The sequence below is a fragment of the Diceros bicornis genome, chromosome 20 (assembly GCF_020826845.1).
Source record: "Diceros bicornis minor isolate mBicDic1 chromosome 20, mDicBic1.mat.cur, whole genome shotgun sequence".
Classification (NCBI taxonomy): Eukaryota; Metazoa; Chordata; class Mammalia; order Perissodactyla; family Rhinocerotidae; genus Diceros; species Diceros bicornis.
Genome location: NC_080759.1, coordinates 20,493,154 through 20,512,548, shown reverse-complemented (window position 1 = coordinate 20,512,548; position 19,395 = coordinate 20,493,154). Strand labels below are relative to the sequence as shown.

The 19,395-nt window shown below is 38.6% G+C and overlaps 2 protein-coding genes across 2 annotated transcripts in view; one reads left to right on the top strand and one right to left on the bottom strand.

Moving 5' to 3' along the window:
• DHX29 (DExH-box helicase 29) overlaps positions 1-18,943 on the bottom strand; it is a 48,468-nt gene extending 29,525 nt beyond the window's left edge. Inside the window, exons 1-8 of the mRNA XM_058564068.1 lie at positions 18,621-18,943; positions 10,434-10,507; positions 9,198-9,311; positions 7,889-8,018; positions 7,000-7,142; positions 5,060-5,188; positions 1,980-2,106; positions 1,092-1,250 (exon numbers count right to left, since the gene is read on the bottom strand). Coding sequence (XP_058420051.1) covers positions 1,092-1,250; positions 1,980-2,106; positions 5,060-5,188; positions 7,000-7,142; positions 7,889-8,018; positions 9,198-9,311; positions 10,434-10,507; positions 18,621-18,810 — 1,066 coding nt within the window. The 5' untranslated portion in view covers positions 18,811-18,943. The remainder of the gene's footprint in view (positions 1-1,091; positions 1,251-1,979; positions 2,107-5,059; positions 5,189-6,999; positions 7,143-7,888; positions 8,019-9,197; positions 9,312-10,433; positions 10,508-18,620) is intronic.
• A 195-nt stretch (positions 18,944-19,138) lies between these two features.
• The window catches only part of MTREX (Mtr4 exosome RNA helicase), a 102,053-nt gene continuing 101,796 nt past the window's right edge, over positions 19,139-19,395 (top strand). Inside the window, exon 1 of the mRNA XM_058564070.1 lies at positions 19,139-19,361. Within this exon, the coding sequence (XP_058420053.1) occupies positions 19,228-19,361 (134 nt within the window). The 5' untranslated portion in view covers positions 19,139-19,227. The remainder of the gene's footprint in view (positions 19,362-19,395) is intronic.

Here is a 19,395-nt window from a genome sequence, read left to right as displayed (position 1 = left end):
ATGCTGTGGCGGCGTCCCATATAAAGTGGAGGAAGATGGGCACAGATGTTAGCCCAGGGCCAGTCTTCCTCAGCAAGAAAAGAGGAGGATTGGCGGATGTTAGCTCAGGGCTGATCTCCTCACCAAAAAAAAAAAAAAAAAAAAAAGGCAGAGGATTTGAACAGACATTTTTCCATAGAAGATACACAGATGGCCAACAGGCACATGAAAAGATGTTCAACATTACTAATTATTAGGGAAATGTATGCAAATCAAAACCACAATGAGATACCACCTCATGCCCATCAGAATGGCTGTTATTAAAAAGATAAGAAATAAGTGTTGGAGAGGATGCGGAGAGAAGGGAACCCTCGTACACGGCTGGTGGAAACATAAAATGGTGCAGTCACTATGGAAAACAATATGGAGATTCCTCAAAAAATTAAAAATAGAACTACCACATGATCCAGCTATTCCACTTCTGGGTATTTATCCAAAAAACACAAAAACACTAATTCAAAAAGATATATGTACTCCTTTGTTCACTGCAGCATTATTCACAATAGCCAAGACTTGGAAACAACCTAAATGCCCATCGATGGATGAATGGATAAAGAAGATGTGGTAATATATATACAATGGAATACTACTCAGCCATAAAAAAGTCAAAATCTTGCCATTTGCGACAACATGGATGGACCTTGAGGGTATTATGCTAAGTGAAATAATTCAGATGGACAAAGCCAAATACCATATGATTTGACTCATATGTGGATGATTAAAAACAACAAACAAACATATAAAGAGATTAGATTGCTGGTTACCAGAGGGGAAGAGGGTGAGGGGAGGGTGAAAGGGGAAAAGGGGCACATATGAAAAGTGAAAGATGGTGACTAGATTTTTGATAGTGAACATGATTAAAAAAAAAAAAAAAAGCTATACAAGTAAGTTATCATAATTATCACTTTTCCAAAACAACTTGTGGAAGCATAACTTTACTGCCATCTTATGTAGTTTGCTAGAATGTCAAGTAACATAATTTCTCAATTATATATTCCCTGACATTTTACTATTTACAAATTATACCCCAGAATGCTTTCCCTTCATTGTACCTTTTTCTTCTTCAGTAGCAGCTGTCGATTTTTCAAATAAATTAAAGTTCAAAGCACCTTCTCCTTCTGTGGCTGCAGGAGGCTTTTTCCTTTCATTCTGTTGATGTGAAATCTTTATGGCTGGATTGAATACTGGATGGTCTTCTAAAGTTTCCATTTCTAACAACAAAAAACGACGTTTAGTTTTCTGTATCTGTTTTTTATGCTTTTTTACTTTGCAAAGATAGTTCAAAAAAACAAAACAGCCTTCTTTTCCTTGCAGCCAATTATTCAAGACTTTCTAATAGGAGTTTGTGCTAGAAGTCAGAGGCAATTTATCTTCACATCACATACTAATTTTTTAAATAAATTATTTAACAAGTGTAGAAGGCTTGGAAAAACATATTCATTAGAAATAGATACTCATGGAATTGTATCCACCTCTCTTTCCCGAATGGAGATGGTATTTTATGGTGCACATCAGAAGCTGATAACTATGGCCTGCAGGTCAAATCCAGCCCCACTGCCTATTTCTGTATGGCCTGTGAGCTAAGAATGATTTTTATATTTTTAACCGGTTGAAAAAGATAAAGAAATATTTGGTGATATGTGAAAATTATATGAAATTCATATTTCACTATCCATTAATACAGTTTTATGAGAACATAGCTATTCGCTTATATTGTTTATGGCTGCTTTTATGCTGTGACAGCAGAGTTGAGTAGTTGTGACAAGCTGTATGGCCTGCGAAACCTACAATATTTACTATTTGGCTTGCTACAGAAAGTTTGCCAATGCCAGGTATAAACTTTTAGGAAAGAGCAGACAAAGTAAAAAGAGGGAACCTCCAACCTAGAAAGGCCAATAAAGAAAAGACATTTATACATCTAAGAATTTTAAAGTGTTTACCTCTTTGAAATTTCCTTATTTTTTCCTGAGCCTCTTTTTGGCCTTGCTTGTTTTTTTCTAGTTTAAAAGTAGCTGCTTGCTCCTTTGCATCCAGAAGTTTTGCCGCAAGGTGCAAGTACCTTTCGTTCTGTTCCAAATGAGATGATGATAAGGAAATAAAAAGAAGAGTAAGATTAATTTTTCTACTGAATGTATTATATCAAAATCTCTATCTTTAAACTTATTTGTTGATCCAGAAAATCTACTTCTGGAATTTTTCATCAGAAATAATACATATATGCAGATTTGCAGGTACACAGATGTTTACTGCAGTACTGATTGAAAAGAAAAAAGTGGAAATCAAGTGTGGTACATCTACAGAGAAAACTAGGAAACCAATGGGGGAAAAAAAGGGTAGCAAAAGAATGACAGTGATCTACATGGAGAAACTTCCTTGACCCGTTAAACAAAATAAAGCAAACTACAGAATAAAAAGTAAGTATGAGCGCATTTCTATAAATATAAAAATTAAATTTTTATTTTTATACATTTCATAAATACTTAAAGGATTGTATATGCCATAATATAATAATATTCATCTTAAAGTTACCTTTCCTTAATCTCCATCTTACAGAAGATAGGAACGTTAAAAAAAATAGCCTCTGGAGAAAATGGGTGTTATAAAACTTAAAGACTTAACTCTGCTGAGCAAAAACCAGACAGTTTAAAGTTAAACTCAAGTTACTGGTTTTTTCCTTAGGTTAGGTTAATAAGGGACAGCAGATGAGAAGCAACAAAGCACGGGGTGGAGAACATCAGAGTGTGTGTAGTGTTGCTAAGAAACAACTGTTAAGACAAAGGGAAGAGAGACAACTAAGGAAGCACAACTAGCTGAATTCTGGGATCATTTTGTGTAGAAGCAAACATCAAAATAGTGTAACAGACAGAAGGGTTAGCTATCTCCTCAAATTCACCCAAATCATGCTCTTCTTTCCATCTTTCCTATCTATAGCACTGATACCACCATCCCTCCACCCACGAATCTCTTGCTGTCTTTAGCTCCTTAACCTTTATATTCAGTAAACCACCAATTTCTATTGATTATTGCTTTAAATGTTTCTCTTCCTTTCCAATTTCCAATTTGGGACCTTATTATTTCACACCTGAGTAAGTGCAATAGTTACCAAAATGGCCTCCCTACCTTTTCCAAATCATCTTAAACACTATTAAATATTCCAGACCACCTTAAACACTATTAAATTTGACCTAAAATGTCAGATTCTTCTTGTCAGTCACCTGCCCCCCACACCTCTAGCAGCTCTTCACAGTCACGGGGAAAAGTTGTCAAATTCATTTTCTGGGCATCAAAATCTTTTAGTCTCAGCTGAACTCACCTATTTACTCCTATCTGCCAGTATTCACCTATACATTTTATCCTCTGTATATACTCACCTATTGTTTAATACTCAAGGCTCCTTGCATAATTTGACTTCTGTACCCTTGTTCACACTATTTCACCCATCTGGACCATCTTCCTATCCTTCATTGCCTATGCACACTCTACCCACCCTTCAAGTCCCACCTCTCTTCTCTGAAGTCTTGACCTAACGCTCCAATCAGAAGAGACCTCTTCTTTCTCTGAACTTCAAAGTAGACTTGTATTGTCCTAAATTCTTTTTGTTTCTATTAGATTAATACAGGCACATGGTTAAAAAAACTTATAGGGTACAGAAGAGTATAAAAAACAAGTCTCCCTCCCACTCTACTACCCCAGTCCTAATCATTATGATAGCTTCTTGTGTATCTTTCCAGATGTTTTCTTTGCACACATAAGAATGCAAATACATGTATATATATATTTTTTCTTTTACACTAATGAGTTCATCATACTACACATGCTATTCTACAATTTCCTTTTTCTTTCTTTCTAAACAACTTTATTAAGGTATGATTTACTTACAATAAAATGCACCCAGTTTAAGTGTACAGAAGAATGAGTTTGATAAATGTATACATCCATGTAACCACTATCATAATTGAGATATAAAACATTCTCATCATCCCCCAAAGTTTCCTCATGATGCCTTATAGTCAATCTCCTTCCCACACCCCTGGACTCAGGCAACCACTGATCTGTTATCTGTCACTATAGACTGATTTTGCATAGATGACTTTCCTGGAATTTAATATAATGAAATTACTCAGCATGTACTCATTTGTGTCTGACTTCTTTCATTCTTGTATAACGTTTTTGACAGTTGCTTGCAATCTTTGACTATCATGAATAAAGTTGCTATGAACATCTGAGTTCAAGTCTTTTTTGTGTACACGTTTTCATTTTCTTGAGTAAATACCTAGGAATGAAACTGTTAGGTCATATGGTAAGTGCATGTTTAACTACATAAGAAAGTGCCAGTTTTGCAAAGTGATTGTACCATTTGACACTCCCACAATCAATATATGAGTGTTCCAGCTGCTCCACATCCTCTCAACACCTGGTATTACTGATCTTTTTAATTTCAGCCATTTTGATGGCTATATAGTGGTATCTCACTGCGGTTTTCATTTTCATTTCTTTGATGACTAGTAATGTTGAACTTTTTAAATGGTTTATTGGCCATTCATATATCTACTTTTGTGAAGTGTCTCTTGTCTTTTTAAAACTTCTTCATAAATTCTAGATAAAGTCCTTTGTGAGATATATGTATTGTAACATTTTCTTCCTACAACTTACTTTTTTCATTAACCTTATCTTTTTAGTTTATCTTATGATATCTAGGTTTTTCCTCTCCAGACTATGGGTTACCTCTGTGAAGGAACGTACCTTTTTTTATTATCCAAAGAATTTAGCGTACTCCATACACATATCAATCATTTAAAAATATTTGATGATTATCTCTTTAAACATGGGAGGAATGTAATTAACATCTATTGAGCAGTTATTTTGTGCCATGTTTTTTCATGAGTGTTATTTTGTTTAATCTTTGAAAAGCCCCTAAAGGTATTTCTCCAATTTACAAATGAGGAAACTAAGTCTCAGAAAAGTTAAATATTTTGCCTAGGAATATACAGCCAGAAGCCTAATACAAAGTTCTACTCACAGGGTCAAATTTTTCCTTCTCTTCTAAACTTTCAGAATTCTCACTCTTTTCTTCTTCATTTTGTTGTTCAGCGTACCGCAAAATCCATTCTTTCATATTTACTTCCAAATTTTCTTCTTCCTTTTTTGGCTAGGAAAAAACAAAACAAATATCTAAAAAACCAAAGTTAGAAAAAGGTGTCAAAACTATCAAGTGTCACTGCTTTTACAATTTCTTTACACTCAGAAATAGCAGACACACAGGCCTCTCAAAAATCATATGCTGGGGCCGGCCCGGTGGCGCAAGCGGTTAAGTGCGCGCGCTCCGCTGCGGCGGCCCGGGGTTCGCTGGTTCGGATCCCGGGCGCGCACCGACGCACTGCTTGGTAAGCCATGCTGTGGCGGCGTCCCATATAAAGTGGAGGATGATAGGCACCGATGTTAGCCCAGGGCCGTCTTCCTCAGCAAAAAAAAGAGGAGGATTGGCGGATGTTAGCTCAGGGCTGATCTCCTCACAAAAAAAAAAAAAATCATATGCTTTACTGTTCAGTGAGGAACAAATGAGTTGAACTCAATATCACTCTAAGAAGTCTAAACTTGCATAATCCAAAGAATATGTTTACATAAACAGGCAAAAAAAAAAGAAAAGCACCGTTAGAAACTAGTGTTATTCCTTAAAAACAGTGGTTTTGTGGTGATGATGCTGCCAGAGGTTTCTATTTTTAAGTTTTCTTGAAGTATAACTGATGTTAAAAAATTGCACATATTTAATGTATATATTAACATAATACATTAACTATGTTAATTTATTACAATGTATATGTAAATTCATCCTTTTGATAAGTTTGGACATATGCATACACCCATGATACCATCACTACAATCAATATAACTAAACATATCCATCACCTCCAAAAGTTTCCTTGTGTTCACGTGTGTGTGTGTGTGTGTGTGTGTGTGTGTGTGTGTGTGTGTGTTGGCAGTGGGGGAGGGGTGGTTATGGTAAGAACACTTAACATGAGATCATCCTCTTAACACATTTTAGAGTACACAATACTGTACTGTTAGCTACAGGGACTATGTTGTATAACAGATCTCTAGAACTTATTCATCTTGCATAACTGAAACTGTATAACCATTAAGCAACATTTCCCCATTCTCTCTCCTCCCCTTAGCCCCTGGTACCCCCCATTCTACTCTCCGCTTCTATGAGTCTGACTATTTTATATACCTCATATAAGTGAAATAATGCAGGACTTGTCTTTCTGTGACTGGTTTATTTCACTTAGCACAATGTTCTCTAGGTTCATCCATGTTCATAGATATTTTATAATATGCAGAGTATTTAAGTGTAATGCCCTAATGAAGTTCACTTTCCAGTAATCATGCCTTTCTGTAATCTCCTTCCCACAGATTTTGGAACTAGCCATGTGACTTGCTTCAATCAATGGGACATTACCAAGAGTGATACAAGCAGGGGTTTCATAAGAATTTGTAACTGGGGCTTATCATCTGGAAATATTTGCTCTTGGAAGCCAGAGGTCATCTAAGAAGTCCGACCCCCCCTGAAACCACCATATGAGACGACACCCGTTAGTCATGTAGAGAGAGGGATCCCTGGCTAGCCCCCAGGTGAGGTACTAGTCATGTGAGTAAAGAAACCATTTTAGATGTTCCAGCCTGAGAAGACACCTTATGGAACAGAAGAACTGCCCAGCTGAGCCCAGTCCAGACTACAGAATCATAAGAAATAATAAATTGTTGTTTTAAGCTACTATATTTTTGGGTGGTTTGTTATGCAGCAATAGAAACTGAAACAGTGATAGAAAAGTTTGGCAAATTAATTAGTTAATTTCAATAAGTAAAAATGTTATTTTTTACTTAATATTTACACTCTTATGAGCTGTTACATATGCTTCATTCTGATTTTATACAACTCTAAACGTTTAATTCTTAAATTACCTTAATCTTAGGATCTTCCTGTATTTTGGTTTTAGGTTGCAATGGAGGTGAAATAGTGGCTTGTATTTGAGGAGACTGGAATTTTGGCCTACTTTTAGGTTGTTGCTCTTCAAATTCCTGACTGAATCCTTCAGGAAGTGCATCTTAAAAGAAATTAAGATGAAAATAAACATGTATATGATAAATAAAACACACAAATATTTACTAAACATACATATAAACCCTGCATAGACAAAGAGTACCTCATTTTCTTCCATGCCTCATCTCCTAAGAATAGAAATCCTATGATGAACCTAGTTTATTGTCCAACTAGAAGTGAGAACATGCATCAGATGATAGCTAGCCCACCTCTACTTGGCCATTTATTTCACCTTCAATGTGTTAGACTCCTAAATTTTCATTAAAAAATCTTAATGCCTCTCACCCTTTGGCTGCCTGTCATAGCATATGGCAGTATCCTTAATCAGTCATGTAAGCAATCTGCACTCCAGGTTCTTGCAAAAGGTGACAACCTTGACCCTCTGCTTAATTAAATATTATTTATCCAAAGCCAGATGGCCCTAATTTCTACACCAAAACCAGGAGACACAGCCTAATAGATTACAGATAGGGCAAGCTTTGAGAATTTGTTGTAGTAAGTGCACTGTAAAATGACTATCAACAAACTGCAAGCAACACACAAAAAGATAATTTCTTCTTGCATAGATTACAACCTCTAAGGAGAATATACTGAAAAGAGTAGAAAAGGGTAAAACAGTCTAAAAATAAATAATTATAACAGTGATAAAATTTTAAGTACAAGTCAAAAGCTTGATACAAATACCACAAATACTGAAATTATTTCAAAAGGTTTTATAAACTGAAAGAATTTTATGACAATATTGCTTACCATCTGAAAGGTTTAAACAGAGCCAATCCAAGGCAGAATGAAGATCACCTCCATGTAAGAGTGTGTTAGTCATGGCATCTTCAATGTCCTTAGTCTTAAATGAAAATGCTTGTAAAGCCATGTATAAATCCTATGAAAGGGAAACATAAAGAAGTCATTTTGTCAATTTTCTCTCCTTTCATTACTAATTTTATTCTCCCATTCATTTTAAACCAGAAACTCTGACACAAATTATAATTTCAAAAATATCTTTTTCTTTTCTTCTTTTTCAATTAGAAGAGTTAAATGTGCTCACTGTATTGAGAATTTGAGAACTACAGACAAATAAAAAACGGATCAGGAGAAACTGCTCAAATTCTTACTACCCAAAGATACTGTTTGCAATATGTTTCCTTTCAGTCATTTTTCTATGATTCTATAAAAACTAATTTCCCTAAATTATCACATAGTATCTTCTCAAGTTATTAGAAACTTTTTCTCACTTTTAATAGTTAGATAATATTCCATTAGGTAGACACATTATAATCTAATTATACGTTTTCCTATTGGTGACCACTTAGGATGTTTTCTTTTTTTATTATAAGCAGTACATCAATGAACATGTTCATACACAAAGTAAAGCTTTTTTTTTTTTTGTGAGGAAGACCAGCCCTGAGCTAACATCCGATGCCAATCCTCCTCTTTTTTGCTGAGGAAGACTGGCCCTGGGCTTACATCCGTGCCCATCTTCCTCTACTTTATATGGGACGCTGCCACAGCATGGCTTGACAAGCAGTGCGTCGATGCACACCCGGGATCCAAACCTGCGAACCCCGGGCCGCCGAAGCTGAGCGCGCACATTTAACCGCTTGCGCCACCAGGCCGGCCCCCCTAAAGTAAAGCATTTTAATGTACTTTCTAAACCATGATCTTTAGAGCTGGGCAGAACTGGGTTCAAATCCAGACTCTGCTTACTCTGCTACTCACTAATTAACAACCTCAGGCTATAAGTTATGTAATCTTTCCAAGCCTCAATTACTTCATTTGAAAAATGGGGCAAAGCACCTTCTGGGATTGTTGTGTCAGAGAAAATGTAAGCAAAGTTCCCACCACAGAGTCCAATATGATTTTGGGAATGTAATTTAGTTTTCATATCACCATCTTAATGTGTGCACCTGTATCTGGCACAATTCCTTCCCTATTCTAGCAGATGGAAATGATTTACATGAAACCTCAATGGAAGGTGAAAAAGTCATTTTATTTCACATGTGGAACTGTCTTAAAAATGCTCTACTAAAAATGAGGAACTTAAAAAGAGTTTGCAAAATACCTGTAATTTTTTGGCAGTAAGTCTTCCAGAAATCACTCCCTTGTCATTATTTTGCTTTTTATGCTCATTGATCACTCCAATAATTCTTTGTTCTAGTTTGTTATTAATTACCACCTGTTGAGGCCAAAAGGTCACATCAATTAGAAGCTAAATTATTAAATATTTAATAATTAAATAATTAGAAGCAAATCACACAGTTTTCTATATCCCTGCCAAATTTCAGCTAAAATCAGATACAGTAATTATCATTTTGGACCACGTTCCCCCCATATACTTAAGAAAAAATGGGATATGGAAAAAGCAATAACATATGGCAAGAAAAAAATCCTTTTATAAAGCCTCTTGAAGCCATATGTCTCAAGACATTGTCCTTGGACCCCTTTGGATTGCTATCACACAGAGAGATTCCTAAACCCTATCTTAAACATACTGAATCAGAATCCTTGACGATGGAGCCCAGAAATCTGCCTTAATGTAAACCAGCCCAAGCACACAGCCTGAGCGAATGGATACTACATTAAAAAGGGAGCATATCAAGTAAAAGTAAATACTATTCAGTTACACAAATGCTCTTGGCTTCCAGAGTTTGACTCCTATTTTTTCCTATTGGCCATTTTATCTGCTGTTGTTTCCATATTTTTAACTTAAGAGTACACAAGCATCTACTTACAAAAATATCTTCCCTTTATTATACCTTTACTGAATGCCTACTATGAGCTATGCACAAAAATATATTTCAGAAATTCATATATAAAAAGATAAATTGTAACACAGCATGGCAATTATTACATGAAGTGTTAATGAAACCACGAGGAAAATCAACCTGGTAAGTTATGAAGGAATGCACGGAGATCACGGAGGTGACAGATGGAGAAGGGAAAGTAGGGCAATCTAGGTAGAGAGACCGTGGACAAAGGCCTGGAGTCATAAAATCATATGGGATTTGGGGGGGTGGGTCAATGAGATGTGAACTAAAATTTTAAGTGGAGAAGAGTAATGGAGAGGAGGCTGGAAAGGTATACTAAGTCAGATCTGAAAGGATGTGTATGCTATGCTCAGAAGTTTGGACCTTATCCAGATCTTCCTTAATTTCTTACAGGCTCTCAACATATGTGTATGATTTACTTCTATTTAGTACAGATTAGCAATTAGCGTACTAGTTACACAAATTTAAAATACCCCATCATTTTCTTAAACAGAATATTTCCTGAAATGACTCAAAACCTTGGTACTCACTTTCAAAATAGATTTATCCAGACTTGCAGGACCACCAGAATCATTTGCAGAATTAAAACTATAAATTTTCGGACCTGTATATAACAGACAAGAGTCAAGGCAATTTAATGATTAATATTCATTATACTATTTTAATTTCCTCTAAAGATCACTAAATATTAAATATTTAATTTCAGCTTTTTCCCTACCTCACCAAACAACTCAATCTAGAAATCAACAATACTCACTCTAAATTTTTGAAAACATTTTACCAATTAGCATTCTCTAGGTTAACCAGTTTCTCATAAAGTACAAATGCCTGTATATCTTTTAGATTAAATCTATCTCCATCTTCATATTTTTAAAATCAGATGCTCTTCTACCTGACAGTTAGCTGAAGGAAGACCTCCCAGAGGATATTAGATTCCTGGTAGAGAAGATGGGTAAATTTAAAGAGAACCCTCCTCTTAAGGTAAAAAAGGAGGTGAGAGTTCCTATCATCTCCTATTGAGTCCAGGGTTGTTATATTAGTTTCTCACGGCTGCTGCAATAAATTACCACAGACTTGGTGGCTGAACACAACAGAAATATTCTCTCACAATTCTGGAGGCTAGAAATCTAAAATCAAGGTGTTAATAAGACCACGCTCCCTCTGAAGGCTCTAGACAAGAATCTTTTCTTGCCTCTTTTGGCTTCTGGTGACCCCAAGCATTGCCTGGCTTGTCTGCTTCCTTCTTCACACAGATCTTCACATGGCCTTATTCCCTGTGTCTCTCTGTTCAAATCTCCCTTTCCTTTCTCCGACACTAGTCACTGGAATTAGGGCCCACCCTAAATCAAGGATGATTTCATCTCAACACCCTTAACTAATCACATCTCCAAAGACCTTACTTCCAAATAAGATCATATTCTGAGGTTCTAGGTGGACATGAACTTTGGGGGAGGACACTACTCAACCCACTACAGCTGCCAAGTCTGTTCCTGCCAACAGAAATGCTGTATCTTAGTCCCCTAACAATGAGTAACCAGGAAGGAATAAATATTATTTTCAAACCTTTGATCTCAGGATCTCCTTACTCTCTTAAAAATTACTGAAGATCACAAATACTTTTTGTTTAATGTGGGTTATAATATTGATATTTACCACATTTTAAAAGGGAAAATTTTTTTTCTTTGCTGAGAGAGATTCACCCTGAGCTAACATCTATTGCCAATCTTCCTGTTTTGTTTTTTTTTTTGCTTGAGGAAGATTAGCCCAGATTGGCACATCTGTGCCAATCTTCCTCTATTTTGTATGTGGGTCGCCTCCACAACATGGCTGATGAGTGGTGTAGGTTCACGCCTGGGATCAAACCTGTGAACCTGGGCTGCTGAAACTGAGCGCGCCAAACTTCACCACTAGGCCATGGGGCTGGCCCTGGGAAAAATTTTTTAATATTCATTAATTCATTAAAAATAATAAACCCACTACACGTTAATATAAATAATGCTTTTTAAGAAAAATAACTGCATTTTCCAAAACAAAAAAAATTGTTTTTCAACAAACAAGCACATAGATACAGAGAACAGATTGGTGATTACCAGGTGGAAAGGGGAGTAGGGGAAGGGTAAAAGGGTAAGGGGGCACATGTGTACAGTGAGGGATGGCAACTAGACTTTTGGTGAACACAATGTAGTCTGTAGAGAAGCTGAAATATAATGATGTACACCTGAAATTTATATAATGTTATAAACCAATATTACCTCAATTAAAAAAACTGTTTTCCATTTTTGCAAATCTCTTAATATCTGGCTTCTGCATTCAATCTTCTGTAATATTACACATCATGTAGCCAGTGGAGAACACCACTGTACACTCATGAGAAAATTAGCAGGAAAATGGCAAATACCATCTCATGGAGCTCCTGCCAGAAAGGTCTCAAGGATTCCCCAGGACCCCTGAGCACACTTTGAGAACCAATGCTGTATAAGAATATCCCAGAATGTTATAAAACCTGGTTACTCTGTTTTTATAAACCTTAAAATGGGATTTTCACTTTAAGAGAGAAACATTAAATTTAAGAGTTGTTTATTTTGATTTTAAAAGTCACAGACTTTAGTCTCTGTTGACTTACATCAGACTGTTCAAAATTTTTTAAGAATAATTTTTACATTTGGGCAGACTGAACTAGGGACATTTGTGGTTTCCTGAATTACTGCTGCACCATAGTTATAAAGGAGGTACCCAACGCTACCTGGAATATGTTAAAAGATAATAACAATTCTGGTACAATATGGTTAGTTTCCTTATCTTTTAGTCTCAGACTTTATCTTAATCCTAGTAACTTTACTCATAAACTCATGTCAGTGGTCCGAAAGAAGAGTATATATCAGTAGTCCTTAACCATTTCTGGGTGTGTCAGTTGTTGTAAACTCATTCACAAATTTAGCATACTAATCAGAGTTTTAGAGGTCCCTAAATCCATCGAGGGTCCCCAATTATAACCCTTTTTGAAAAGGTACAGATGGATGAGTTCATTACCAAGACTATACTGAGAAACAGTTCAAGGTTTATGTGTTACTGACAGAGGTGAGATTGTACATTCCTTTAATAACATTTTTTTGTTTTTGTTTTTTAAATTAGTGAATTGAAGATTGCAGTAAGCTCTCATTTGTCTCCTCCAACCATTCCACCTAAGACGTCCAACCATATCACTTCCTTGAGGTCAGCTTATACTGTAAACTTCCAGAGGACAAACAAAAGAGCTGAGTCCTGGGAAAATCAGAAGGGGAATATATACAAATATCTGCTGTGCATTCACTGAGTATCAATCAGGGTCTCTAAAAGTGGGTGTTTTTTCATGTCAATCAATACTCAAGAACTGAAGCAATACTGAGATCATGCCACAGAGATATCACCAATTAAATCAAGTAAACCAGTAAGGCCCTTTCACTTTGAAACTCTTCCTAAAACATGTTCATAAAGATTTTTAACCAGTATGAATGAAAACTCCAGAATTTGAAATGCATTTTCATACAATTTGATGGAAATCCTTCCAAAATGTATTTACACTTCCGGCCATAATATATAGTACAATAAGCAAAACGCAAAGCTTTCTATGATGCATTACTTATTCTGAATATCTATTACTTTACTGAAAGACTTGCAGAGGCTACAAAAAAGGCTAAGCCACCAGAAGAAAACAGATATTAGAACTCATAAATGAGTAACCCTATTTTTAAATACAATTCTAAGTCAATGAGACATGGAATAAAGATGGTTCCCATTCTTTTGCCAAGTAAAATGCATTAGATTTATGACAGCTACTTTCCTTGCTGCTCAGAGACCTTTCTCCATAAGTTTTGGTTCTCTGTTTCATGCGGAAGGAGTTACTGGAAATCTGACTGGAAGTAAGGATGTTAGTGTGTAGTATCTCCAGGGCAAAAGAATTATGGATTTCAAATTTATAACTGACAGTTCATGGAACAATGCAACACATAAAATTGGCTCTCAAAAATATTTATTACATTAAAGTTGAAGCACAGAAAAACTAAATGATTTCTTCAAGATGACTCAGCTAATAAAAAAAGCATAAGCCAGAATCAATTTCTTTTGCCCAATACTCTTTCTTTCAGAAGATATTCCTTTTATACTGTATTGCATTTTACACCAGACAGTGATTGTAACGGCCCACTACCACTAAGACATGCACTTTGAGTTGCTAGTGTTGATGACAGGTGCTGGGGCACCCTGGCTCCCTTCTGACCAATAGTATACATCTGCAAGGGGATCCAAACCAGCAAAGGGATCCAAACAGGGATAAATAAGATCCAGTTCTTGTTCTCACAGAGCTCATATTCTGGTGGAATAATTGAGCCACTAATTATTCAAATAAGCTAAGAAGGGGAAGTACAGGGTATCTAGAGAATAAATGAGGGTGAACCAATATCATCTGAGGCAGTCAGGTTCTGTGAGGAAGTCCATACTGCCAGAATCACCTGACTAATCCTTTAAAATGTCAACTAGCTAAGGTCTCTCCTCCATTTAATACCAACACCAGACCCCTCTCTCTAACTCTACCCATACAGACTTGCTTCTTGCCTTCCTGCACATGTCAAGCTTGTTCCCATCTTAGGGCCTCTGCCCTTCTTCCCTCAGCCTCAAACATTCTGTCTCCGGATCGTCCAATGGCTGGTTGCTTCAAATCATCTCAGCATAAATGTTTCCTCAGGAAGCCATCCCTGTTTTAAACCAAAATAGACCTAACCACTCAATTCTTTACCAAATCACTATTTTCTGACCTTAATAGCACTTTTTCTGCTGCATTTTGGTGACCCAAAAAATTATTTATAATGGCTTTTTATGAATTTACTCATGACATCAGTCTTTCAGTCTTATTTCCCTCTTAAGATTTTAAGTCTCAACTAGGTTTAAGGATTTTCACAAACACAAGCCTTATGGTAGTAAGCCTGCTCTGCACCCCACCCCCACCCCACACCAGCTCCCAATAATGTAAGCTCCTTGAAAGCAGGAATCTCAGTCTGTTTTGCTCATGTGGTATTCCCAATGCATAAAATCTCGTCTGGCACATAGCAGCTCTCCAAAAATTATTTGATGAACAAATGAAACAAAAAAACAGGAGTGGCAGAAAACCCAGAATCGTGCCAAGAGCCATTCTGTGGCACCAGTGATTTTCTACCTCTAGATGATAGTACAGTTTTTGAGAAAGTATGCTATGTACAGTTCTTCAAATTGATTGAAAAGATAGAGGGAGATGGAAGTAGGGGACATTTACATTAGGAACTACAAGGTTCAGAAAAAATGTTTTTTTTGTGTACTTTTTTCTCCAAAGCAGGCCTATTATGTTATATAAAAATACCCAAATAGAAAAAATCATGTCGCAATCTGTGCAGCAACATTTTATTTATGCTGCTATATATATTCATTTATAGTTATAAAAAAATTCCCTACAAATCTAGTAGATGACCTCTCATTTTCTCTCTCTTGATTTCTTGGCCTTAACAATTCCTCTGAATTTCTCCTTGTCACTTATCCAAGAATTTTTCTTTTTTGCTGGGAGAGAGTCACCTTGAGCTAACATCTGTTGCCAATCTTCCTTTTTTTTTTTTCCTCCGCAAAGCCCCACTACATAGGTGTATATTTTAGTCATAGATCCTTCTAGTTCTTCTATGTGAGCAGCTGCCACAGGATGGTTACTGACAGATGAGTGGTGTGGTTCTGCGATGGGGAACTAAACCCAGGCCGTTGAAGCGGTAAGAGCACCGAACTTTAACCACTAGGCCATCAGGGCTGGCCAAGAAATTTTTTGAATGACTATATGCACAGCATTGCATAGATTGCAATAATACTAAGGGATATTAATACATACCCATGCAACAGTTCCTACTTCCTAAAATTTTGTAGGATACATAAGATGTATAATTCCTCACATACCTTATGCAAGATTTAAATACCAAAAAGAATGATTCAAACAACGATACAAGAACTGTGGACACAGGAAGAATTCGAAAAGTAGTTGACATCTGGGGTGGGTATTATAGGATTTCGGAAAACAGCGTTAGGGATAGATGGCATTCCATTAAGAGAAAAAGGTGAGAATAAACATGAGGAGGCAGAAGGCCAATGGCTGCATTTGGAGCAGTGAAAATACACCAGATTTGCTATAGCTGAATATAGGAACTAGTAAAAAGGCTGGAAAGCAGATCTTAGACGCTAGCTGAATGGTGTGGACTGTATCACAAAGTCACTGAGGATGCTGTGGAAGAAACTGGGAAGTTCTATGATCAAAATGGTGTTTCTGAAAGATCAGTCTGATGCTTGTACGCAGGACACACTGGAGAAGGAAAAAAAGAGCAGAGCTAGGGAGACCCATTAAGGGTTTTGCTGGTACTCTAGGAATTAAAGAGTGCCTAGATTGAGGTGTAAACAGTACAAATGAAAAGTGAAAAGGGTATACATGGAAGATAAACAAAGGAAGATTGCACAGAGCTTGGCAAGAGATTCGACGTGAGGAAGAAAGGAAGGCATCAAAAATAACGACTGTTGGGGCTGGCCCGGTGGCGCAAGCGGTTAAGTGCGCGCGCTCCGCTGCGGCGGCCCGGGGTTCGCTGGTTCGGATCCCAGGCACGCACCGACGCACTGCTTGGCAAGCCATGCTGTGGCGGCGTCCCATATAAAGTGGAGGAAGATGGGCACAGATGTTAGCCCAGGGCCGTCTTCCTCAGCAAAAAAAGAGGAGGATTGGCAGATGTTAGCACAGGGCTGATCTCCTCACAAAAAAAAAAAAAAAAAAAAATAATGACTGTTGGGGCCGGCCCCGTGGCATAGCGGTTAAGTGCACATACTCCGCTGCTGGCAGGCTGGGTTCGGATTCCGGGCGCGCACCGATGCACCCCTTGTCAGGCCATGCTGTGGCAGCGTCCCATATAAAGTTGCAGGAAGATGGGCACGGATGATGGCCCAGGGCCAGTCTTTCTCAGCAAAAAAAAAAAAAAAAGGATTGGCATGGATGTTAGCACAGGGCTGATCTTCCTCACAAAAATAAATAAATAACGACTGACATTGGATAAAGAGGAACATGGAGGAACAGAAGCAAGGAAGCCAGAGGAGAAGCTAGTTTGAGGCAGAAAAGTACAGTTTAAGATTAGCCGTGTTAAATTTGAGATGCTTGCACAACAGGGCCAAATGTCCAAGAAAATGTAGAAATGGCTGACTTGAGCTTGGACTAGAGACCAGGATTTGACATGTTAACTGAAGAGTCATCTAAAAGGAAAATACAGAAGAAGTAATGGAAGTAGATGAACTCTCCTAGAAGGGCTGTAAAGAGGGAACTACACTGTCACAGACTGACACCTTCGGTAAGGGTCACACTTTGGGGCTGGGAGAACGGCAAGCCAAAGAATATAACAAACGACTATTAGAGAATTCAAAGAATTCAGAGGAATATCAGGAAAAGACAGAGAGTCAGAAAGAGGCTGATTCACAGAGTAAAAGTGCCACAGAATAGTCAAGGAGAAATTCTATGTAATTACAGACATAATTTTATGGTTAACACATTACAATAAACAGCAGGGCAAAGAATTATTATCCACCTTCTAGGTGAAGGCTTGGTACCTGCCTACTTCAGTCTCATCTCCTCTCCTCCTTAGGCAATGCTGACATTCTGTGCGTACCTCACATGCTCAAGCTCTTTCTTGACTCAAGATCTTTGCATAGTATTCCTGGCAGAGGTAAGGAATACCTATTTCCCCCTTCTTTACAGAGTTAACACCCATTCATCCTCCTGATCTCAGCTGTCACTTTATCAAAGAGACCATCCATGACCCCTCCTCATCAGTAAAAATTAGATGACCCTGTTAAATTCTCTTCCTTAAATTTTCTTTGTAGCACTTACCAATTATAAAGCAATGTTTGTGCGTCAAATGCCTGTGTCCACCTTTAGACTGGCAAGCTCAATGAGAGGTGATGTGTCTATTTTTCTCATCCTATCCCTAACATCATGCCAGATATACAGCAGCTGTTCAATAAATATATGTTGAATATTTCAGTATGAACTACAAGCAAACTAAGCAGAGCAATATAGCGCATAACTGGTCGTCTTTTGAAACTAGCAGTAATAGTGGCCCGCTGATCTGCAGCTGGAATCGGCAATCTCCAAGCTGAGTTATCAAACCAAACTGCATAGTAAGCAAAAATGCACGGCTGCAGTGAAGACTGCAGATAATTTTACAATAGGTGATACACGTATTCGGTGTGTAAGTACTCAAATTCTTATTATTTTCCATAATACATGGAAACACTACATCGTGGCTGAAAACGATATGAAGAGCAGGCAGAAAATGGATCTGGCTCCAGGAGGGCAGGAACTCCACACACTACTCTGCATTAGCCTAGCTAATTTAGATGATGGCTCAGGACTGATCCCAGCTGAAACGCGAGCTAATGCAATTTCTATTTTGTTCTCGGAAGGAGAAAAAGTAGGGGTTAGGTGGAAGTCGCCAGGCTGCAACAGGGCTACGGTCGTAACTTGGGAGGCCCAAACAGCTTAGACTCATCTAAAGCAAGGCTACCCGATAGGGAGCTAGTAGCTCCGTGTGTGGAAGGTGCAAATTTTGAGACCGAGGTCGGCCCAGGTGCGAAGGCTTCTCCCTCGGGACAAGCAGCAGCGGCTCGGGGAAAAAAGCCCGGGGCACGACAACCGCTCGTACCTTGCTTGACTCGGGGCTCCTTGGTGCTGGCGGCGGCGGCGGCGGCGGCGGGGGGCGGCCTGGCCACAGGCTTCTTGTTTTGGGCCTCCCCAGCAGCTCCGGCCTCGGCGGACTTGGCTCTAGAAGCAGACACAGCAGCCCGGACCGCCGCGGCGCCCGGCGCCTTGTGTTTCTTGTTCTTGCCGCCCATACTGCAGCTGTGGCAGAAGATTCCTCCCGGTCTAGGCCCCGGAACCACCCCAGCACGGCCTCTAAGAACTCTTTACACTCCCCGGGTCCCGCGCCGCCACCCTGCGTCCTCCATCCGGGCTTCTCGGACCTGGGCGACCGCTGCCTCGCAATTGGCCCAATTCACCAAGGTCCCGCCTCCTCGCGCCCCAGGTGTCTGGTGCGTGCCGGGCACCCTCGCGGCGCTGCCTGTTTAGCCACTGAGCTGCCCATCCACTCGGAAGAGAAAAAGGAGTCCGGGAAGAATTCTCGGCGGCTGTGTGACTCGACTACTTTTGTCTCCCAAGGGCCACCGTTGGAGGCTTCACTTGGCGTCACCGTCGGTGCGGTCGCGGAGCATTGTGGGTAGGAGGGAGATTCGGTGGCACAGCTCCGAAAGATGGCGGACGCATTTGGGGATGAGCTCTTCAGCGTGTTCGAGGACGACGCGACCACTGCGCCCGGAACCAAAAAAGACAAGGAGAAGGAGAAGGCGAAATGGAAGGGGCCGTCAGGGTCTGCGGAAAAGGCCGGGTAAGGAAGCTGTCCAAGTTGTATTTCCTTTTCT